Here is a 25,668-nt window from a genome sequence, read left to right as displayed (position 1 = left end):
TTCATCTGAGGGCATAGCGGGATTTCTTATAAGCGTCCGGATTAGTGTCCCGCTCCTTGAAAGCGGCAGCTCTAGCCTTTAGCTCAGTGCGGATGTTGCCTGTAATCCATGGCTTCTGGTTGGGATATATATGTACAGTCACTGTGGGGACGACGTCGTCGATGCACTTATTGATGAAGCCGGTGACTGAGGTGGTATATGGTCAGATTTGCCAAATGGAGGGCGAGAGAGAGCTTTGTATGCGTCTCTGTGTGTGGAGTAATGGTGTTCTGGAGTTTTTTTTCCTCTGGTTGCACATGTGACATGCTGGTAGAAATGCCTGCATTAAAAGTCCCTGGCCACTAGGAGCGCCGCTTCTGGATGAGCATTTTCTTGTTTGCTTATGGCCTTATACAGCTTGTGGAGTGCGGTCTTAGTGCCAGCATCGGTTTGTGGTGGTAGATAGACGGCTACGAAAAATATAGATGAAAACTCTCTTGGTAGATAGTGTGGTCTACAGCTTATCATGAGGTACTCTACCTCAGGCGAGCAATACTCGAGACCTCTTTAATATTAGACATTGCGCACCAGCTGTTATTGACAAATATACACACACCACCACCCCTCGTCAGACGTAGCTGTTCTGTCCTGCCGATGCACGGGAAAAGCCAGCCAACTGTATATTATCCGTGTCGTTGTTCAGCCACGACTCGGTGAAACATAAGATATTACAGTTTTTAATGTCCCGTTGGTAGGATAATCTTGAGCGGAGATCATCCAGTTTATTTTCCAGTGATTGCACGTTGGCCAATAGAACGGATGGTAGAGGCGGGTTACCCACTCGACAATGAATTCTCACAAGTCACCCCGATCTCCACCCCCTGTATTTCTGTCTTTTCTTCACGCGAATGACAAGGATTTGGGCCTGGTCTCGGAGAAGCAGTATATCCTTTGCGTCGGACTCATTAAAGAAAAAATATTTGTCCAGTTCGAGGTGAGTAATCGCTGTTCTGATATCCAGAAGCTATTTTCGGTCATAAGAGAGAGTAGCAGCAACATTATGTACAAAATAAGTTACAAACAATGCGAAATAGCATTGTTACAAAATAGCATAGTTAGTTAGGAGCCCTTAAAACGGCATCCATCTCCTCCGTCGCCATTCTAATCACAGTCTTTAGCCTTATCCTCTTCTTCCTTCTCAGGATGAAATATGTAGGACCTTCATTTGACCAGTTTCTCACAGCAGGAAAATAATCCTGCAGCAACAGGAAATTATTATTATTGTGTGGATTATAAATAATGGACATTTTTGTAGGGGTTGATACATTTTTTGTTAGGGCAAATCAAAACTGACATTTTTAAGTGGAAATTAGAAACTATAGAAGCCTTTTAAAACATTGAATACACTACAAGTTTGCCTTTCCAGCTGTACAGGATATTTCCTGCAACAACAGGGTGATCAAATTAAGATCCTACATATGTAGGACAAACACAGAATCACATAAATACTGGGGAAATGTACATACAAACCAGTGGAGGCTGCTGAGGGGAGGACGGCTCATAATAATGGCTGGAATGGAGCAAATGGAATGGAAAACATGTGTTTGATGTATTTGATACCATTCCACCTATTCCACCTATTACGCTCCAGCCATTACCACGAGCCCGTCCTCCCCAACCTCTTGTGATTCAAACAACATATACAGTACCCAAATCCTAATTTGATTTGATCTGATCTGTACTATATTACATGTGATCTTTGACAATGCCATGTTCTAACATGATTCACAAGGGGAATAGCAGGGGACAGTCATGTATCAAATGTTTAACCACAACACACTTGCAGCAAAGCCCAATAGACAGAGACATGACGTATCAGACAACATCATACTGTAGTAGTCCCAGGTAGACAAGACAGCATTCAGACTGTCTGTCCAGCCGTCTCGCTTCACACACCTATCACTGGGGACCGAATCCTAACTTGAGATTTATGTCTGTAACCCACATTTTTTTATTACATCTTAAATCTCCCATTGACATTAATGCATAATTTATGCATAAGTTTACATGTATCTTAAGTTAGGATTGGGTCCAGAGTCTCTTTGCTTCAGTGGTCCGGAGAGGTGTTGGGAAACAGAGCGAGCAGCAGTAGCAGACCTCGTTTCTCAAAGCAGGAAGGGGAGCCTGAGGCCCATCCCTAAAGTAGAGCAACCTTTTTCTCTCTTCCTTTCTTCACATGCTAAACCTACTTGTGTCCCTCTCTACCTTGTTGCTATGCATCCTGGGGCCAGTGACACAGATACAGTATGAACTGTCTAGACAGGGCTAAATAGGCAGGGATGGTATTCAGAGGATCTGTATGGGAGTCTGCAATCTGAGTAAGGATGCATGAATACATAAGAAAATCACTTAATATATTTTTTGTCCTGGTTTTCTTCAAGTCAAAGGCATATAATAAACATTGTTTATGGCGCATAATAATTTACTAGATAATTTAGCATGAGAATTACAGAATACAAGACAATTCAGACAGTGACAAATTTGTGCTCACTTTAGTGTTACAATGTAATATAAATGCATTCAAAATGGATGCAATAAAACTCAAACGTACAAAATTATTGTAATGCAGTGCTATCTGTTACTGCCTTTGGATCTCCTCTATTATTGTGAGGAAGGACAAATGACTACGGCGGTGTACGTCTGTTCCTCGGCCCTGCGCAGGTTCTCTGTGACGTCAGCACATGGGACGAGCACATGACGACAGTGCCAGGGCACATCACGCTGGCAGTTGCAGGCGGACATATGCCGCAGCAAAGATCCATGTCCAGAAGTCACTCACCATTGGAGAGAGAGAGAAAGAGAGCGAGAGAGAGAGAGAGAGAGAGAGAGAGAGAGCAGGCTGCCATGTGCTCCTCTTGCACAAAGGGAGGAAGAAGAGAGAAAGAGAGAGGCAACAAGAGAGAGAACGAGGCAGAGCACGTCTGCCTCTTTCTCTCCACCGGCCCTTCTGGAATGGCTACTGTAGAGGGCATTGTATTCTGAAAAGAAAATCTGTTGTATTGGGGTTCTTGACCACTGACCTGTGGTCCTATAAAAGCATCTGTGCAGTGATATATATGGCTTTTATCTCTCATCTGACCCCAATTCAACCCATTTGTAAAGCATTCAGCTGCTAATCTGTTACCCACAAAGCCACAAAGCACTCAAGCAAAGAGCCAGTTGGTTAATATAAAACATACAATTAGGGAGAAGAGATGAGATATGTGTTTTTGTTAAAGTATATAAAGACATATCACTCTATCTTGTTGTTTGTAAACAGATTACAGAAGACATATCACTCTTGTTAAACAGACCACTGACCAGACTCGAGAGCTTGGGACTAAGGTTCTATCTGCAATTTTGTAGATCTTTTTTTTTTATAGACATAGCCTTGTTCTGTTCAATGTTCTCTACCTATATAGTACTCTAAATAACCCAATTCATGTTGTTAAGTTTAAAAGAATACAAGATAAAAAATTGCTGACACCATTCAAACCAATGAGGGTCCGGAACTTTAAAGCCAATTATCTCAGAATCATCTTTTTGCAGATAGAACCTTATAGTCCTAAACTCTCGCAGTGCCAGTGGAGGCTAAGCTGTTAACTAGTTTACTTTAAATCTTCTTTATGAAACACTTACAGTACAGAGGCACAATGGGACGTCAGTCTATAGTCACAACCTTTTCATGGAAACAACAACACCATATACTAATCACCATCAACATTAAGAAACAAACATCTGGCAAAATCTGCCCTACACCTATACGAGATTTAGTTTCATATTCAGCACGTAGTATTGGTAACGGACACCTGTTTCCAACCAGATTCCCTTAAATCCCCTCAAGCGATTTGATTCAGACATCAGATCATCAGATATGGAGTTGTGTCCTGATGCATAATGGTTAAGAGCTTTAGCATGCTGGGTTGGGCTGTAGCTGAGCCTGTGGCAGTCCGCTGTCCAGTACAGTAGCTAACTGTCTCGACAATAATTGAGTGGACGCTACCACACTTAGTTGGGGGCTTTTCTCTAGATAGACCCTTATGTTTCTTTTGGCTGAGAGTCACAGTGTGATCGTGTACACATACTAGACACAGTCAAACACAGGCACACACACAGGCACATACACACACAAACACACACACGCACACACATGCTAAGGAGCAAATTGATTTTACACTCTGCCAGATTAATACTCGTGGCATACAAGTGGTGAAAAAAGGCTGCATGCACAGAAAGAAGGCAATAACTTTGACAGATTTGCTGCGGGACACTGAGAGGAGTTAGAAAATGCTATCTTCACAACCTGCTCAGTTACCAACCTGCATAACACCCTTGCTCTTGCTAAGCCGATGTTGCAAGATGTTTTATTGTCCCTTCTACTGTATCACATCTACCTCCAAGGTAATATAGAAGGAGGTCTTTTGTATATGGAAAAGGGTAGAACACAAATAGCTAAATGTTCAATGTTACTAATTGAAATAGAAACAGAGAGGATGTGATATTCAGAGCGATGAGAACGGTCAGCGGAGACACTCAGAGGAATAGACCAATATGATGTCTGACATCAGGAGACACACAGATGGTTCTAACCTACTTTAGACTTCTCTGAAGGACAACAAGGAGACAGAATGAAACAGCAGAACGAGAACAGAGTAGTCCTGGTCTCTGGATACCTGGCTTTCTGTAACCCCAAACCTCAACAAGATTGATGACCATGACAGAGACAGAGCACAGTCCCCTAGAGAGGGAAAGGGACAGGTTGAGTGAAGCAGTGACTTCTGGGTACTGCTCTGATAGCATCAAGGAAAAAAGGCATACAGTGCCTTCAGAAAGTATTCACACCCCGTGACTTTTTTCCAGATTTTGTTGTGTTACAAAGTGGGATTAAAACAGATTTGTCAACAATCTACACAAAATACTCTGTAATGTCAAAGTGGAAGAAAAATTCTAACATTTGTAAAACAAAAAACAAAGAACCTTGAATATATCTTGATTCGATAGGTATGTTAGAATCACCTTTGGCAGCGATTATGTCAGAGTGTTGAGTGTGGATGTAGTGCAGGAATCAAGCGCAGGGACAAGGAGGTTCTTCACCGGACTTTAGTATATATATGTATCCCAACACGGGAAATGAGTCGCCAACCCAACCGGGCGGCACGAACAATTACGCACAACACACAGTGCGGAAAAACAAGAAAAGGCGCACGCAGTGCGAACTCTCGAAAATACTAAATAAACGAGAGAGAGAACTACTCGGAGGCAAACTGACAATAACAATCACGCATAACACCTGCCCCAAACAAACCAACTAAATAAGGAGAATAATCAAGACACAAATAAGGGACAGGTGTTATGCACAGACAAAACCAAAAGAACAAAAAACATCGAACGGTGGCAGCTAGTACTCCGGAGACGACGACCGCCGAAGTCCGCCCGAACAAGGAAGAGGAGCAGCCTCGGCCGAAACCGTGACAGTACCCCCCCCTTGACGCGCGGCTCCAGCCGTGCGCCGACCCGGAGCTCGAGGACGACCCGGACGACGCGGAGCAGGGCGCGCAGGATGACCCCGATGGAAATCGGTCAGTAGGGACTGGTCTAGCACGTCCCTCCTTGGCACCCAGCACCGCTCCTCCGGACCGTACCCCTCCCACTCCACGAGATATTGAAGACCCCCCATCCGGCGTCTAGAATCCAGAATGGACCTCACGGTGTACGCCGGAGCCCCCTCGATGTCCAACGGGGGCGGAGGAGTCTCCTCAATCTCAAAGTCCTGGAGTGGACCAGCTACCACCGGCCTGAGGAGAGACACATGGAACGAGGGGTTAATATTTTTGTAGTCAACAGGTAGTTCTAACCTATAACTCACCTCGTTCAATCTCCTCAGGACTTTAAACGGCCCCACAAACCGCCGACCCAGCTTCCGGCAGGGCAGGCGGAGGGGCAGGTTTCTGGTTGAGAGCCAGACTCGATCTCCAGGTGCGTACACTGGCCCCTCACTGCGGTGTAGGTCGGCGCTCGTCTTCTGTCGACGTATGGCACGCTGCAGATGGACGTGTGCAGCGTCCCACGTCTCCTCCGAGCGCCTTACCCACTCATCCACAGCGGGGGCCTCGATCTGGCTCTCATGCCATGGTGCCAGCACCGGCTGGTACCCCAACACACACTGAAACGGGGTTAGTTGGGTGGAGGAGTGGCGAAGAGAGTTCTGTGCCATCTCCGCCCAGGGCACATATCTCGCCCACTCCTCCGGCCGGCCCTGACAGTATGACCTCAGAAACCTACCCACATCCTGGTTGACACGTTCAACCTGCCCATTACTTTCCGGGTGGTAACCCGAGGTAAGGCTTACCGACACCCCCAACCGTTCCATAAATGCCCTCCACACTCTCGAGGTGAACTGGGGGCCTCGGTCAGACACTATATCCTCGGGTACCCCGTAATGCCGGAAGACATGGGTGAACAGAGCCTCCGCGGTCTGCAGGGCAGTGGGTAGACCCGGCATGGGAAGGAGACGACAGGCCTTCGAGAACCTATCCACAACGACCAGGATGGTAGTGTTTCCCTGTGAGGGGGGAAGGTCGGTAACAAAATCCACCGAGAGGTGGGACCAGGGTCGTTGTGGAATAGGCAGGGGTTGTAACTTACCCCTGGGCAAATGTCTGGGCGCCTTACACTGGGCACACACCGAACAGGAGGAAACATAAATCCTCACATCCCTAGCTAACGTTGGCCACCAGTACTTCGTGCTAAGGCAGTGCACTGTCCGGCCGATACCCGGATGACCAGAGGAGGGAGACGTGTGAGCCCAACAAATGAGGCGATCGCGTATCTCGAGCGGAACGTACGTCCGACCCACAGGACACTGAGGAGGACTCGGGTCGGTGCGTAACGCCCGCTCGATCTCACCATCAACCTCCCACACCACCGGAGCAACCAGACAAGACTCCGGTAGTATGGGCGTGGACTCAACTGACCTCTCCTCCGCGTCATACCGCCGGGACAGAGCATCTGCCTTCCCGTTCTGGGACCCAGGGATGTATGTGATCTTAAACACAAACCGGGCCAGGAACATAGTCCAACGAGCCTGGCGAGGATTCAGTCTCCTAGCTGCCCGGATGTACTCCAGGTTACGATGGTCAGTTTGAATGAGGAAAGGGTGTTGAGCCCCCTCGAGCCAATGCCGCCACACCTTTAGGGCCTGTACCACGGCTAACAGCTCCCTGTCCCCTACGTCATAATTCCGCTCCGCCGGACTGAGCTTCTTAGAGTAGAACGCACAGGGACGGAGTTTAGGTGGAGTACCAGAACGCTGGGAAAGAACGGCCCCTATTCCGGCCTCTGACGCGTCCACCTCTACTTGGAACGGTAAAGAGGGATCCGGATGCGCCAACACCGGCGCCGAGGTAAACAGGTCCTTCAGTCTCCCAAATGCCCTGTCCGCCTCAGCTGACCACCGCAAGCGCACCGGACCCCCCTTTAACAGAGACGTTATGGGAGCTGCCACCTGTCCAAAACCCCGGATAAACCTCCGGTAGTAATTCGCAAAACCCAAGAACCGTTGCACCTCCTTCACAGTGGTTGGGGTTTGCCAATTACGCACAGCTGACACCCGGTCTACCTCCATCTTCACCCCTGACGCAGATAACTGGTAACCCAGAAAGGAGACCGACTTCTGAAAAAACAGACATTTCTCTGCCTTGACATATAGGTCATGCTCCAACAGCCTCCGCAATACTCGGCGCACCAGGGCTACATGCTCAGCACGGGTAGGACTATACACCAGAATGTCGTCGATGTACACAACCACTCCCTGTCCCTGCATGTCCCGGAAAATCTCATCAACGAAGGATTGGAAGACTGAGGGAGCATTCATCAACCCATATGGCATGACTAGATACTCGTAGTGCCCGGAAGTCGTGCTAAACGCTGTCTTCCATTCATCGCCCTTACGGATGCGCACCAAGTTATATGCGCTCCTAAGATCCAATTTTGTAAAGAACCGCGCGCCGTGCAGTGACTCCGTCATAGTCGCAATCAGAGGAAGTGGATAGCTGTACTTCACTGTGATCTGATTGAGACCGCGGTAATCAATACACGGCCGCAGACCTCCATCCTTCTTCTTCACAAAAAAGAAACTTGAGGAAACGGGTGAAACGGAGGACCGTATGTACCCCTGTCTAAGAGACTCAGAGATGTACGTCTCCATCGATTTTTTCTCCTCTTGAGACAAGGGATACACATGGCTCCGCGGGAGAGCTGCGCCTGACTGGAGATCTATCGCACAATCCCCCCGTCTATGAGGCGGCAGCTGCGCAGCCCTAGTCTTACTGAACGCCAGTGCCAAATCCTCATACTCGGGGGGAATCTGCAGTGCTGGCATTAGATTCGGACTCTCCACCGAGGTCGCCCCTATGGAAACACCCAGACACCGCCCCTCACATTGAGCAGACCACCCTTTAAGAGCTTTCTCTCGCCACCCAATAATAGGGTCATGAGTCATCAACCAGGGAAGACCCAGCACCACCGGATACGCAGGAGAGTCAATCAGATAAAGCTGAATTCTCTCCTCATGACCCTCCTGCGCCATCATCTGAAGTGGTGCTGTGACCTCCCTAATCAACCCAGACCCTAACGGACGGCTATCTAGGGCATGGACGGGGAAAGGCTTATCAACAGGAAGGAGGGGAATCCCTAACTCTAAACAGAACTGGCGATCTATAAAATTCCCAGCTGCGCCTGAATCTACCAGCGCCTTATGCTGGGAACGAGGTGCAACCTGTGGGAAACAAACAGGCAAGGTTAGGTGCACGACAGAAAGCTCTGGGTAAGCAGGGCGCCTACTCACCTGGGGGGACCCCCCAATGCTAGACCTGCCATCTCCTCCCCTGGAGGACCCGCCCCAGCACCTAGCCGCAGTGTGCCCTCCACGACCACAGTTGGTGCAAGGGCCGGGCCCCCTCGGGCTCCTCCTCCTGCGTTCCCTAGCGCCAGCACCTCCGAGCTCCATAGGGCTAGGCTCAGAGGTGCTGGAGAGTGGAATGGGCAGACCCCCCCCTCCGGGACGCCCACGGGTGGCGAGCAGGGTATCCAGCCGGATGGCCATGTCGACCAGCTGGTCGAACGTCAACGACGTGTCCCTGCACGCCAACTCTCGCTGGACGTCCTCCCGGAGGCTGCAGCGGAAATGGTCGATATGGGCCCGCTCATTCCACCCTGCGTCAGCCGCTAGGGTCCGGAACTCCAAGGCAAAGTCCTGTGCGCTCCTCATCCCCTGTCGGAGGTAGAACAGACGCTCCCCCGCCGCCTTCCCCTCTGGTGGATGGTCGAATACAGCACGGAAGCGGCGGGAGAACTCCGCATAGTTCGTGGTTGCGGCGTCCATTCTCCTCCACTCGGCGTTGGCCCACTCCAACGCCTTGCCGGTGAGACAGGAGATGAGGGCTGAGACGCTCTCGTGTCCCGAGGGCGCCGGGTGGACGGTGGCGAGGTAGAGCTCCACCTGCAGCAGGAACCCTTGACACCCGGCGGTGGAGCCGTCGTACGCCCTCGGGAGCGAGAGCCGAATCCCACTGGGTTCCGGAGATGTACCCTGAGGGCTGACCGCTGGAGCTGGGTCGGTGGTTGGAGGTGTGGGCACCCCGCTGGTCTCCCATCGGTGTAGGGTGGTCATCACCCTATCCAGGGCGTGACACACCTGGTTCATACGGTCCTCCTGACCACGAAGCCGTTCGTCCAGATCGGCGGTCGGCGCGGTCGCTCCTGCTGATTCCATGATGATGCGTGATTCTGTCAGAGTGTTGAGTGTGGATGTAGTGCAGGAATCAAGCGCAGGGACAAGGAGGTTCTTCACCGGACTTTAGTATATATATGTATCCCAACACGGGAAATGAGTCGCCAACCCAACCGGGCGGCACGAACAATTACGCACAACACACAGTGCGGAAAAACAAGAAAAGGCGCACGCAGTGCGAACTCTCGAAAATACTAAATAAACGAGAGAGAGAACTACTCGGAGGCAAACTGACAATAACAATCACGCATAACACCTGCCCCAAACAAACCAACTAAATAAGGAGAATAATCAAGACACAAATAAGGGACAGGTGTTATGCACAGACAAAACCAAAAGAACAAAAAACATCGAACGGTGGCAGCTAGTACTCCGGAGACGACGACCGCCGAAGTCCGCCCGAACAAGGAAGAGGAGCAGCCTCGGCCGAAACCGTGACAGATTACAGCTGTGAGTCTTTCTGGGTAAGTCTCTAAGATCTTTCCACACCTGGATTGTGCAACATTTGACATTATTATTTTCAAAATTCATTTTCATTGCTAGACAACCATTTTCAGGTCTTGCCATAGATCTTCAAGTAGATTTAAGTCAAAACTGTAACTCGGCCACTCAGGAACATTCACTGCCTTCTTGGTAAGCAACTCCAGTGTAGATTTGGCCTTGTGTTTTAGGTTATTGTCCTGCTGAAAGGTGAATTCATCTCCCAGTGTCTGGTGGAAAGCAAACTGAACCAGGTTTTCCTCTAGGATTTTGCCTGTGCTTAGCTCCATTCCGTTTCTTTTTTATCCTGACAAACTCTCAAGTCCTTAACTATTACAAGCATACCCATTACATGATGCAGCCACCACTATGCTTGAAAATATGGAGAGTGGTACTCAGTAATGTGTTGTATTCGATTTACCCCAAACATAACACTTTGTATTCAGGACAAACGTTTTTGAAGTATTATTTTAGTGCCTTGTTGCAAACAGGATGCATGTTTTGGAATAGTTTAATTCTGTACAGGCTTCCTTCTTTTTACTTTGTCAATTAGGTTAGTATTGTGGAGAAACTAAAATTACTAAAACTTAAAGTTTTCTCCTATCACAGCCATTAAACTCTATAACTGTTTTTCTTTTCTTCTTTCTGTTCTTTCCAAAACACTTGAGCGTGCTGTCTCTGATCAACTTTCTCATTGTCTCTCTCAGAACGATCTTCTTGACCCTAACCAGTCAGGCTTCAAGACAGGTCACTCAACCGAGACTGCTCTTCTCTGTGTCAGGAAGACTCTCTGCACTGTCAAAACTGACTCTCTCTCCTCTGTTCTCATCCTCCTAGATCTATCCGCTGCCATCGACACCGTGAACCATCAGATCTTCCTCTCCACCCTCTCAGGGTTGGGCGTCTCAGGCTCTGCACACTCTTGGATTGCATCCTACCTGGCAGGTCGCTCCTACCAGGTGACGTGGAGAGGATCTGTGTCTGCACCACTTACTCTCACTACTGGTGTCCCCCTGGGCTCGGTTCTAGGCCCTCTCCTCTTCTCTCTATACACCAAGTCACTCGGCTCCGTCATATCCTCACATGGTCTCTCCTATCATTGCTATGCGGATGACACTCAACTACTTTTCTCCTTCCCCCCTTCTGACACCCAGGTGTCGACACGCATCTCTGCGTGCCTGGCAGATATCTCAACTTGGACGTCGGCCCACCACCTCAAGCTTAACCTCGACAAGACGGAGCTGCTCTTCCTTCTGGGGAAGGCCTGCCCGCTCAAAGACCTCTCCATCACGGTTGACAACTCTAGTGTCGCCCTCCCAGTGCAAAGAACCTTGGCGTGACCCTGGACAACACCCTACCGTTCTCTGCAAACATCAAAGCAGTGACTCGCTCCAACATCCGTAGAATATGACCCTACCTCACGCAGGAAGCGCCACAGGTCCTAATCCAGGCACTTGTCCTCTCCCGTCTGGACTACTTCAACTCGCTGTTGGCTGGGCTCCCCGCTTGTGCCATCAAACCCCTGCAACTTATCCAGAACGCTGCAGCCCACCTGGTTTTCAACCTTCCCAAGTTCTCTCATGTCACCCCGCTCCTCAACACACTCCACTGGCTTCCAGTCGAAGCTCTCATCCACTACACGACCATGGTGCTTACCAACGGAACAGCAAGGGGAACTGCAACGCCCTACCTTCAGGCTATGCTCAAACCTTACACCCTAACCCTACACCCTTCCTCTGAGTTAGGAAGGATGCCTGTATCTTTGTAGTGACTGGGTGTATTGATACACCATCCAAAGTGTAATTAATAACTTCACTCAAAGGGATATTCAATGTCTGCTTATTTTTATTTTTACCCATCTACCAATAGGTGCCCTTCTTTGCGAGGCATTGGAAAACCTTCCTGGTCTTTGTGGTTGAATCTGTGTTTGAAATTCACTGCTCGACTGAGAGACCTTACAGATAATTGTATGTGTGAGGTACAGAGATGAGGTAGTCATTCAAAAATCATACACTATTATTGCACACAGAGTGAATCCATGCAATTTATTATGTGACTTGTTAAGCCCGTTTCTACTCCTGAACCTATTGAGGCTTGCCAAACAAAGGGGTTGAATACTTATTGGCTCAAGACATTTCAACTTTTATTTTTTTTATTAATTTGTAAACATTTCGAAAAACATAATTCCACTTTGACATTATGGGGTATTGTGTGTAGGCCAGTGACAAAAAAATATTTCAGGCTGTAACACAACAAAATGTGTAAAACATCAAAGGGTGTGAATACTTTCTGAAGGCACTGTATGTGTGAATGGCATATAAATGGCATAATATCAAGGAACTGAGCCTCACCACAATCATTCTGACTTAGGAGGGACAAAAGTAAAACATTTATCATCAAATCTACTTTATAGATTTATTTGGGGTGATAAAGAAAATGATACGCTTTTTATTGATTCTAAAGTTGCCGTTTATGCAATGTCATTTAAAAAGTGAAAGTCTTAATTATCAACCCAGATATGCAGCCAGTGAAACAGTAAAATATCTGTAATTTCTGTACATTTTTATTACACTTTGTTCCTCACTACAATTCACTGGGGGTGCATATGATTTACGATGCTATTTGTTTTACAAAGCAATTATGGTGCAATGATTTCTATGAGCAGCGTGCATAATTCAAAACCAATAAACAATCATTAACTTCTCTTAGAGTCAAGACATATCAATGGCATCCAACCTGAAAATTTACTGTATGGTCATAAGCAGTCTTAAAAACGATGATGGATTCTGTTATGTTCTAGTAAGAAACACAAAAATAAAACCCTGCCCTATGTAAGCCCATAGCCTTCCCAGGTTGCAGAACATGTTGATGCCAAGACCATTACGTATATAAATATTTCAACAAGATTGATGGAAAAAACTTATATTATTCTGTTCCCTGAACATACTAAAAGAAGACAAACACACTTACAAACACACACAGGCAAGAACCAGCTCTGATCTTCCTTAAAATACCTGGATCACTTTAGTTAACACAACACAGCATTTTCATACTCCTCTCTCCAAGGTCAAAGAGGAGAGACATCTTGAGAACGGGGAGAGATGAAAAGAGAAAACAGAGGCTGGGCTCAGTCATAGTGCCATCCTTCTGCATTTGCAAGACAAAAGTATGGATGAGGGCCAGCGTTGCTGTGGCAATTGGGAGACACATGGGTTAAAGTGATGAATGGTGCCTGGGCTCCAGGTAGAGCAACACTAAACACAATAACTTACTGTACAGTACTGCCTCTCAGCCCAGAGACTACACACCACTTCTGGGTGGTCTACTGTAATTATTTTATTACATATAACTGGCTGAATGACATAAACCGCAATCATATATTTGCCACTAAGTAGGCTATTAAGAAAGTCATTGCATTAGATCATTAGAAGGTTTTAATTTTGCTTGTTAGATAAATTGAGCAAATTGATTGAGCTGAAATGAACTATCCATTAAGGGCTGTTATCTGTGCTCACTCTGCTGTTTGTGTCTCTCTGCAGGGCGACGGCTCCACGTTCCTCCAGCTGGGATCCTCCATCGAGCAGCAGATCAACGGCATGTTCAAGGTGATGGAGGAGTACAACTGGGACAGTTTCGTGGTCATCACCAGCCTGTACCCGGGCTATGAGGTCTACGTGGACTATGTCAAGACCTTCACCGACACCAGCTACTTCATGTGGGAACTGCAGGACGTGCTGACCTTCGACATGTCTGCTGACGGCATGAACGACATCCGGGCACGGCGCCTGCTGCAGCAGATCGACGCCCAGGTGCTGCTGGTATACTGCTCCCATGAGGAGGCCCAGTACCTGTTCAGTATGGCCGGAGAGGCCGGCCTGCTGGGGCCTGGCTACATCTGGATCCTCCCCAGCCTTGCCGTAGGGAACCCAGACATGCCCCCACCAAACAGCTTCCCTGTGGGCCTCATCAGCATCATCACCGACCGCTGGCGGATGAGCCTGAGGAAGAGGGTGCGGGACGGGGTGGCCATCGTGGTCAAAGGGGTGCAGAGCTTCCGCAAACAGAGGGGCTTCATCCCCGAGGGCCACAACGACTGCCACAGCCCTGTTAGGGCATCTTCTAATGATACACTATTCAGGTGAATGGAGGTGGGGGGATGGAAGGGGGGCATACTGACATACTGTAGGTTCGAGATTGTTCATTGCAATAAGAAAAGCCAACCAAAATGGAGAGATTAAGTGATAACTGTAGCAGATAGAGAAGGACTGACTTGAAACAGAGAGAGAGAGTTGGCAACATCAGTCAACAGTTGCTCAACAGTCATTTAGCTGTGGCTTTCCATCTGCTTAATGTTGTGGTGGCGGGTAACATGGTAGTCTCCATGTCACTCCCTTAACCCCTGCCTGCCAACTCATCCATCCTACCTCTGTCCCATCACCTCACTGTTGGAAGCACTGGCATCACAGAGAGATGGTGTGGCCTGTCATACTAGCCCAGCCCAAAAGAGCAATCTGGTGCCATCTGTGCCAGGGAACATGGAGCAAATCCTATTTGGTTCGAGAACATTTTTAATCAGCCAAAGGGAGGCTCGGCTTCTGTAGGGAAAACGTCAGCGTCAGCATTTGAGACTGGACTGGGAGGATAGGGGAGTTTCCAGGCAGGGTACAGGGGGGTATTCTTTATTAATTTTTGCAGACCAGGATCGTAATATGAAATCTGACACAGTTCAGTGGTATTAAAACATCACTTTCTCCTCAGAAGTAATTTTATATTTTCTGAAAGTGGCTAGCCTGAGGGAAAGATAACTTCTCTTTTTGTAAATCGAAATCCTTCATGAAAAAGGAGAAACGTCTGGGCAGCTGTATTTCAGCCTTTGATTTGAGTCATACTGCTGTTCCAACCCCTACTATTTCCACTTTAAAGACAAAAAAGTCCTGAGTTGAATAGCAATGACCAAAGTTGGTAATATGAGGGTCCGGCAGGCCTGCTACAGCACTCTCCGTCTGCTCACCACTCTTTTATTTCCCTCCCTGGCACAACGTTGTTCTTTCTCACAGACCCTATTCAAAGGGAGCCACTTCAAACGGTGCAGTGTCTCGCTCTCTCCTCGGCGGTCAATAGATTCAACACCTCATTTAATTAGGTCTTTTTTTAATGAGCTTTTGATTATAAATCACTCCACCTGTTAATAAGATTATCACAGATTACCAGATTAAACAAGCCTTTCACATGGACTAGACAGAGGGCCCGTTCATTACCCAGCATGCTTTCATCACCTCTGCTGGACTGAGAGAGAGAGCAGCCTCGCAGGGCGTGATGACAGGGAGTTCACAGCATGTCGATAGCTATGTGCAAAACAAGCAGCATGTGGTGCTTTAGAAATAGGATGAAACCATTGGAAGATTGGATTAATGGGCATTAACGACTATTAGTATAGTGTTGTAATGAGTATTTAACCCTCTAATTGATTTCCCTTGTTTCCAGGCACATGTTAAATGTAACATGGGAACACAACGACTTCTCGTTCAACCCTGAAGGGTACCTGATCAACCCAGCCATGGTCATCATCACCTTAGACCGGGAGAGACAGTGGGATAAGGTGAGACATTACACTTCATTATATTCCTCCCAATCAGTAAAACTAGGGTTGGTCTTTGTGTTATCTGACTACAAGGTAATAAGGCTATATAACCTGCTCATTACGAAAGGAAAAACTCCAGAAAGTGTTATTAACAACACATTAATTACTTCCTCATTCCCCCTGTATTTTCATGAACTATCCCTGACAGGTCTTGACTTGGGCATATTGTGCGCTGTTACATTTCCATTGCATCACCTGTTACAAAATGCATGCTGTCCACCTAATAGGCTAGCATTGGGCTCTAACTGCCTCCTACCCATCACAGTGTCCTAATCGGCCACTATACCTCTACATACCACAGGCCTAGTGTGATTACACGTCTGACTGGTCTCTCTATAAACACCAGCTATTCAAATCAGCCAGCCTAGCGTTCCACTACCTCAGAGCCACCAGCTCTTAGCGAACAGAACGTCGTCTCACACTTCATAGCCTCTATTCTGTAATACCCTTCTTCACCCCCCATGACGAGTCAATGTGAGAAATTCTGCAGCCTCAATTACCAGCAGGCTTTATTGAAGGTAGATATTGTCAGGGGGTTCCCAGTAGGGAGTAGACACTGAAGGGAGGTGGAGGATGGTTTTCTTCCTTAAATGCAGTCAGTGGTTGAATGGAGGTTGATGTGTGTCAGAACATGTTGGGCCAAACCTCATCTCTGGGTAAACACCGCCGGGCCTTCTCCAGCTTATTACGTGCTATCGATGTTCTCTCAAGGTTGGTTCCTATTAATTTCAGATATGTTATTGAAATTGAGGCCTATGCCTCTGTAATTGAAGGGTCTGAGTGCACTGTACTGTAGGCTATCAGATGTGTGGTGGGTCAGAGAGAGAGAGGGTAGAACTCTATTGACAGCTTGAGCCAATGGAAAGGTTGCAATTAAAAATACAACAGAAGATGAATGAGCAGTGTAGTGAATCCACTTTGAGGTTGAGATGTCAACAAGCTTACTGCTGGACGTGATCAATAAGACTCATCTTTAGACTCCGTTACTGGAAATATCTGAGCTACTCAAAAAAGTTACCTGAAGTGATTCTTCAAAAGAATAACAAGAAAACATGCTCATTCATTGCAGATCAATGAGGCAAACGTACACTGAGTGTACAAAACATTACAAACTCTTTCCATGACATAGACTGACCAGGTGAATCCAGGTGAAAGCTATTATCCCTTTTCACTTCAATCAGTGTAGATGAAGGGGAGTAGAGAGGTTAAATAATTATTTTTTAGCCTTGAGACAATTGAGACATGGATTGTGTATGTGTGCCATTTAGAGGGTGAATGGGCAAGACAAAATATTTAAGTGCCTTTGAACGGGGTATGGTAGTCAGTGCCAGGCGTACTGGTTTGAGTGTGTCAAGAACTGCAATGCTGCTGGGTTTTTCATGCTCAACAGTTTCCCATGTGTATCAAGAATGATCATCCACCCAAAGGACATCCAGCTAACTTGACACAACTTTGAGAAGCATTGGAGTCAACATGGGCCAGAATCCCTATGGAACGCTTTGGAAACCTTGTAGAGTCCAGCACTCCTTCACTCTCCCCTTTGCTCAATTCATTTTTTAATTTTCCTTTGTGTTCCACCTTAAACTGCACCTTGCTTTTACTCCTTATTCTGGTAAAGAGAAGGAGAAGAAGAGGAGGAGAAGAAGAGGAGGAGGAGAAGAGGAGGAGAAGAAGAGGAGAAGTCTTTCTCTCTCCTTAGTTTTAGCCAGTCTGAGCCTTACAGTATGTTTTTGGATTTGACAACAGCTAATGGGGATCCTAAGAAAATACAACAAATACCAAATCATTAGGAACATTGCTCACTCCAAGTATTATCCAAGCTCAGGCTATAGGCATTTGAGATCTTGGCTCCCTCTCTCATCTCCAATATGTTACAAAGGCAAACTGACAAGTCTGTTCTTTGACACAAACAAAGAGGTTTGGCTCTGTAAAGCCAGTAAAAAGAGTGAGGGGACACTCTTACTCTCTTTTTTCCTCTTAAAGCTGGTAAACTACATGTCTTTTCACCAAGAGCTTAGAATCAATCTCTCCTTCTGATTGCTTTTGTTATTTCTACTAGAAGTCCCAGCCACTCATCGCATTGTCTTCAGTCATCTCGGAAACAACCCCCCACAGCTCAGCTCTCACCCATGATATTTCCTGGCACACTAAAGACTGATTGCACACTCATCTGCTCATTTATTAGCCAGGTAAATCACCACAGTGCTCTTTCCAAATGTAGTTGGGCTGACAGTACTATGCTCTATCCTCCACCCTCGAGCCTCTTCCCTCTCCAAAAAAGTCAGCTTGGGAGAAGAGGAGAGAGAGAGAGAGAGAGAGAGAGAGAGAGAGAGAGAGAGAGAGAGAGAGAGAGAGAGAGAGAGAGAGAGAGAGAGAGAGAGAGAGAGAGAGAGAGAGAGAGAGAGAGAGAGAGAGAGAGAGAGAGAGAGAGAGAGAGAGAGAGAGAGAGAGAGAGAGAGAGAGAGAGAGAGAGAGAGAGAGAGAGAGAGAGAGAGAGAGAGAGAACATTGAGGAAGAGACAGGAAGTGATATAGAGATGAGTGAGAATGAAGCCCTGGAGGCTGGAGCCTGCTCCCGTCACAGCTCCTATCCTGCTGGTTGGTATACGGTGTTGGGGAAGCGACTGCTTCCTAGACGTACATCTCCTCCAGTCCTACTGAAATTATAGCGTGGTACACAGGAAGTTGATTTCCAAACACTTCTGGGGTCAAAATATTTGTTCGATAGGCTCCTCATGATATATGGTCTCGAAGTGACATAGTCAATTAAACTTTTTCTGTTTCCAGTCTACAGGGGAATAAAGTACTAGTTCACTCACAACTCATAGAACACAATCGGAAACTTTCTTCAAAACAGAGCTTCAGGATATTACATTGTTTATAACTAAAATAAGTTGCTTAAAAACCTAGGAGGTCAAAGAGACCAGGTTGAGATTACCTTCTAACAGTCATTTCTAGATAACAAGCATTGGGTGTTTAGCGGGCTGCTTCAGTGTGGAGTTGTGTGTGATAACGTGGCCCCGTGGGCAGTGTGGGGAGGAGCTTCATTTCGCTAGCAGCATGGCGGTGGACTCTAATGAGCCACAGGGCTGAGATGCGTTTCATCCCAGTGCATTTTGATGAGATTTACCATCGCGATCCATTGACAAGCCCATAAACTGGGAGAAAGGAAAACAAGGGGATTAATCAATAGTCTGACAGGAGAGACAGGAATAACTAAACATACCAGTAAAACAGAGGATATTCTAATAGTTGTATTTTGTTGTCCTTTGTGACATCTGACAATAATGACTGCAATAATCAGATAACATCATGGCTTCCATTATTAGTAGGAGAGATTATTATGAAGCAAAGGCATTTGTCAGTGGTACGGGTTGACCTCCTGTTTCTCCTAAAGGGTTGTAATAAAACGTTTAGGACAGCCAATCATTTTCCAAAGTAAGCAGAATTATGCAGTCTTTGACTCTACTGTAAAATCAAATAAGAGGTGATGCAAATTAAATGACAATTTCTCATGTGTGAGGTCAGTTGCTTGTGATCATCGTGATATAAGAATATGTGATTTAGATTTTGCTCAGATACAGTGGGGAAAAAAAGTATTTAGTCAGCCACCAATTGTGCAAGTTCTCCCACTTAAAAAGATGAGAGAGGCCTGTAATTTTCATCATAGGTACACGTCAACTATGACAGACAAATTGAGAAAAAAAAATCCAGAAAATCACATTGTAGGATTTTTTATTAATTTATTTCTAATTTATGGTGGAAAATAAGTATTTGGTCACCTACAAACAAGCAAGATTTCTGGCTCTCACAGACCTGTAACTTCTTCTTTAAGAGGCTCCTCTGTCCTCCACTCATTACCTGTATTAATGGCACCTGTTTGAACTTGTTATCAGTATAAAAGACACCTGTCCACAACCTCAAACAGTCACACTCCAAACTCCACTATGGCCAAGACCAAAGAGCTGTCAAAGGACACCAGAAACAAAATTGTAGACCTGCACCAGGCTGGGAAGACTGAATCTGCAATAGGTAAGCAGCTTGGTTTGAAGAAATCAACTGTGGGAGCAATTATTAGGAAATGGAAGACATACAAGACCACTGATAATCTCCCTCGATCTGGGGCTCCACGCAAGATCTCACCCCGTGGGGTCAAAATGATCACAAGAACGGTGAGCAAAAATCCCAGAACCACACGGGGGGACCTAGTGAATGACCTGCAGAGAGCTGGGACCAAAGTAACAAAGCCTACCATCAGTAACACACTACGCCGCCAGGGACTCAAATCCTGCAGTGCAAGACGTGTCCCCCTGCTTAAGCCAGTACATGTCCAGGCCCGTCTGAAGTTTGCTAGAGTGCATTTGGATGATCCAGAAGAGGACTGGGAGAATGTCATATGGTCAGATGAAACCAAAATAGAACTTTTTGGTAAAAACTCAACTCATCATGTTTGGAGGACAAAGAATGCTGAGTTGCATCCAAAGAACATCATACCTACTGTGAAGCATGGGGGTGGAAACATCATGCTTTGGGGCTGTTTTTCTGCAAAGGGACCAGGACGACTGATCCGTGTAAAGGAAAGAATGAATGGGGCCATGTTTCGTGAGATTTTGAGTGAAAACCTCCTTCCATCAGCAAGGGCATTGAAGATGAAACGTGGCTGGGTCTTTCAGCATGACAATGATCCCAAACACACCGCCCGGGCAACGAAGGAGTGGCTTCGTAAGAAGCATTTCAAGGTCCTGGAGTGGCCTAGCCAGTCTCCAGATCTCAACCCCATAGAAAATCTTTGGAGGGAGTTGAAAGTCCATGTTGCCCAGCGACAGCCCCAAAACATCACTGCTCTAGAGGAGATCTGCATGGAGGAATGGGCCAAAATACCAGTAACAGTGTGTGAAAACCTTGTGAAGACTTACAGAAAACGTTTGACCTGTGTCATTGCCAACAAAGGGTATATAACAAAGTATTGAGAAACTTTTGTTATTGACCAAATACTTATTTTCCACCATAATTTGCAAATAAATTCATAAAAAATCCTACAATGTGATTTTCTGGATTTTTTTTTCTCATTTTGCCTGTCATAGTTGACGTGAACCTATGATGAAAATTACAGGCCTCTCTCATCTTTTTAAGTGGGAGAACTTGCACAATTGGTGGCTGACTAAATACTTTTTTTCCCCACTGTATGTAAAATATTATTATTGTTATTGTAAAGTTTTACATTTCAGTGCTCATTTTGTGTCTTAGATGCCTCAGTGTTGGCCAAGCATTATTTTAGTGACCCCCTGATATGAATTAAAGATGGCAGTGCAATCCATACATTCTAAAAGGGTATTGACCAGTCTTCTGCCTTTGTAGAGGTAGCTGATTGAACACAAACTTGTTGTTAAATGTTCTCAATATGAGCAATGAAATGGTTTTACCCTGCAGCCTTTTGTTGCTGATGCTTGTGACAATCCGCCAATATATTGACAGAAACATAAAAGTTGGTCAATATGGTCTATGTGCAAACACAGTAACAATGAATACAATTATCAACACAGTTCACAATCCATTTTAATGTGGCACCGTAATAATTAGGAGGCATAAAAAGCAATCAAAACAAAAACATTCTGGAGAGAAAACTTATTTGTAGCTTTTGTCTCTTTGTTTAACCTTAAACAATTCTCAATTATGGAACTTCACTGATTAAAGGCACAATATGTTTGCCATTAAGAACGATTAAATCACCATCACTATGTAAATGTTTACAACCTCATCCTCAACACATAAAACCATAGAGAACAATAATATAAGTGTTACTGCGTTGGGCTCTGTGAAAGCCACAGTTTAATTACTGGGTGTGATCACTTGTTTTCTGAGTCACTGCAATGAAGCAGAGAAGTGCTGTTCAGCATACTGAACTACTTCATCACCACTGAGATGGAGAACTGTGTTTGGTAATGGAGGAAACAGCAGATAAAGAGTTTGGTCCTCTGTGACCCGCTGATCCTCACAGCTTGAGAACAGATGTTCAGAGTGAGACTAGACAAACTTCTCTAACTTAGTACAAGGAGACATCACAGGTGGTGCAACTCCTCAGTGTGTGCCTCAGGATTGTTGAGGTCTATTTAAAATGGGAACAGATCTTGTCTTTCTGCATCCTGATATATATTTGATTGACTGCATGTTTTCCTAGTGGAAAAAGAGAATCCATCATTTAGCATTCACAACAGAAAAATGTATTTTGTTTTTTTCATCTTCTCTGTAATAAAATATAATAAAATACACAGGAAAATTGATAACAAAACATTCAGACCTGGAAATAACATTTCCTCAACTTAATCTCTTGGCATTTCCCACACAGCTGCATTGAAATCAGACACAAATCTCTGAGGAGTAGTTTGAGATGTGATTGTATTGCAGGTATAAATACCGATAAGATAAAGTATGACTCATGCCTGTTCTTTTCCCTTCTCTCTCTTGTCTTCCAGGTGGGGAACTATGAGATGGGGATCCTGCAGATGAGATACCCGGTGTGGCCTCGCTACGGCACCTATCTGGAGCCTGTATCAGATAACAGACACTTGACTGTGGCCACCCTGGAGGAACGTCCCTTTGTCATAGTGGAGGCTGTCGACCCCATGACTGGGACCTGTGTCAGCAACACTGTGCCCTGCCGCCGCCAGTCCAACAAGACAGAGACGTGAGTGGTACAAAATTCCTTGAAACCTTTTGGTCTTCTCTGACATTAATGACAACACACTTTTTCTGATTAGAAGAATGAAACAGAGCATAAAATTGTAGTGTACTACTATGGTCATGTACATCCATTATCCTGTTTCACTAACCATTACTTATTGTCAGTGGCGATGTTAGCATGTAAATCTTTGTGGGGCAAAAAACAAACATTTTTAGATGCATGCCAGCAAAGCCACTACACAACACAACACTAAACAATAGATTAATTGCATTGACAAATGGTGCCCACAAACTGTTTGGGCCTACATAAAGCTGTCCCAACAGCAGAGCTTTCTTTTCAGCACCATGGAGTGAATCCTTACCACTGCTTCACCTGGCTATCAGCGGAGCCTTGTCTGGCAGCAAAACAGTTCATTCAGCCTCATTTACTGCCTTTTTAAAAAGCATAGCTGATATGGCTGACTTGCTTAAACAAATGTGGTTCTTCTGACATTTGAGTTGTACAAACTATGGCATAAGAGGACGACGAGCGGATAAGAGGCAATCCGTAATTTCGATTAAGACATTAATGAGCGAGCTAGGACGGACATTGTCAATATAACTATTTGTTCAGCACTTTTGAAATGTACAGTGACAGAATTCAGAACATGGGCCGTTCTTACAGTATTCTCCATGTAAACCAAGTCCGAACTGTAGGATAAATAAAGGGGGCATATAAGCAGACAATGAAAGCTCTTACAATATTAGATGATTACATTTCTCTAAAACAGGCTATAGGCTACATGTGCACCACCAAGTCAGAACAGTAGGCTAAGTTATGAGGGGGAAAGGGACCAAATAATTAGGGTGAGGCACATGGGCTACTAACAGCTTTCTACATAACATGCACTTAGTATTACTTTCTTAGCTACAGTATCCATATCTCCCTGGCATATTACATCATTTATGCAGCAGCATACAATAAATTTTTTGACTCACCTTGTTGTGCTGCGCTTACTTGAACAGAAAGGTGGCGCGGCGGTCCTTGTGGGAACATTTTGTCATCAAACTTTGTCATCGAAGTCTGACATTCTCTGGATTTATGGTGCTTTCAAGACAACTAGGAACTCCGAAAAAAACAAGGTCGAATCATGACGTCAGTGATCTTCAGGTCGGAGCTCTAGAAAGAGGCCCGAGTTCCCGACTTGGAATTCCGAGTTGGATGACCATTCAAAATGTATTTTCCCAGTCGGAGCTTGTTTTCTTCACAGTTCTTGAAATCACTGAAGTCTGAGATTTCCCTGTTCCGAGTTTCCAGTTGTATTGAACGCGGCAGAAGTCATGCTGGTTTGACAGCATGGCCAATATATTCAACCTTTTCTGGCCCATGGCATGTGAATGTTTAACCTTTTAAGCTTAGAAAAGAGACCCTTAAACTCAGACTTGGACCATACACCCACTCCACTGAATAGCAGGCTAGTGATTGCTTTACAATGCTTGCAGTTAGCCACTGATTTCTTCCAAACCACTCATTGTTGAATTTGCGATTTCCAACTTGTTGTGTAATGTTTATGTCCAATGAGCACCAATACGATGAGCACCAATACGTTTTATCTATAATTTCTCTTCATATGACAAGGATTGAAAAGGATTTGCCAGTAGATTGTCGACGTGATTCATGATGATGACTGCTTGTCTAGCTTGCTAGCTAAGATTTCAAAAGTATGATGTTGACATGATCAGTCCAATCAAAGCTACAGTAGATATAATGTGATTTGACTTAATTTTATCTGTGGCGATTGACCTTGAGCCTTCTTGGATGGGCACTTCTAATGTAACTCTATGGCAGCACCCAAGGGGCTTGAATTTTCTAGCTCTCCCCGTAGACGTAGTGTCCCCATGAGTGACAGAACACTGAGCCAATCACGGCGCAACTAGAGAACATTATCAACCCCTACGCTCCATATTTTCCGCTGGCTGCCCCACCCCCACAGAAAGCACTGAGCTAGGCTGAAACACCTGCATTTTGGAGCTGCCTTACTAAAGAATGCAAAAAAGAGACCACGTTTGTATGCCGCTTTATTAACTCAATGATTTATATGTTTACATTGTTTGCAAACTGATATGTGACACGTATTAATGCCAAAATATATGTTTTTTAGCTAAACAGGTGGGCCTAAAAACAGGTGGGCCCCCCTTCCCTGAATGACGGGTCACCACTGCTTGTTGTATGTAAACTGAGCTAACACCTACCACATACACCATATTAATGACACCATACTAACCCATTGGTGTTACAATCCCACATACGGTCCCACATGTAGAACATGCTGTGGTTGATTAATTTGGACTGTAACTTGGAGAGTGCCATTAGGTGTGAAGAGGATGAACAGTCTCTTCCCCTACCATTAGCCCAGCCGTGAGTCCTTATCACACAATGGGGTGAGATCCTCATTAAAGCAGACAGCCAGACTGCGACATTACAATAATCGCAGTGTGACCCAATAAGGGAAATATATGTGCTGCTTGCTGGGATATCAATTAGATGGGCCGATTAGGCCTCCTCATCAATCCTGGACACCTAGAGACTGATAGTGATGTTCATTAGTGAATGGATATGGGGAAAGGAAACATTATCCATTACTGACAATGGTGTTAATGAGAAGAGGGGATGAGCTCAATTCAGTGAAAATCTGCTTGGGAAGCAGACCGGGTCTTTTTTTTTAGCTTGCACTGACCAAAACACCCCATTATTATAATCTGCATAATTCTAGTGTGTTTTGTCTTGACTTATATAGCAGTTTGCCATGTTGAACAAGGAAACATTTTCCTTGAGTTCATATAGGAGAAATTGGATAAACCAAGTAACTAACTAAATGATGCAGTTAGTGGGTTGAGATAGAGACCCAGTGATTGATAATGGTAAAACACCAACAGCCATGCCACTAAAGACCAGCCCTGGGGGCTGATGCTGATAATGGACCCCTATGCTGTGGTGGCCGGCAGGACAGAGAGCTAGAGGACCTGGCAGACTCATTTATTAAGGGCCATCGGTGGCCTCTCTCAGAAACCTCTTCCAT

General features: G+C 45.6%; 1 protein-coding gene across 1 annotated transcript in view; it reads left to right on the top strand.

Annotated features, from left to right (window-relative positions):
• Positions 1-25,668, top strand: part of LOC311104417 (glutamate receptor ionotropic, NMDA 2C-like) — a gene marked incomplete at both ends in the record, with an annotated part of 54,810 nt that overhangs the window by 7,432 nt on the left and 21,710 nt on the right. The window contains 3 exons of the mRNA XM_084146247.1: positions 13,828-14,426; positions 15,773-15,887; positions 22,402-22,613. Coding sequence (XP_084002373.1) covers positions 13,828-14,426; positions 15,773-15,887; positions 22,402-22,613 — 926 coding nt within the window. The remainder of the gene's footprint in view (positions 1-13,827; positions 14,427-15,772; positions 15,888-22,401; positions 22,614-25,668) is intronic.

This window comes from Coregonus lavaretus (genome assembly GCF_964263955.1).
Source record: "Coregonus lavaretus genome assembly, chromosome: 28".
Taxonomy (NCBI): domain Eukaryota; kingdom Metazoa; phylum Chordata; class Actinopteri; order Salmoniformes; family Salmonidae; genus Coregonus; species Coregonus lavaretus.
The sequence above is the reverse complement of the archived record's forward strand: the minus strand, read 5'-3'. Positions and strand labels throughout refer to the sequence as shown.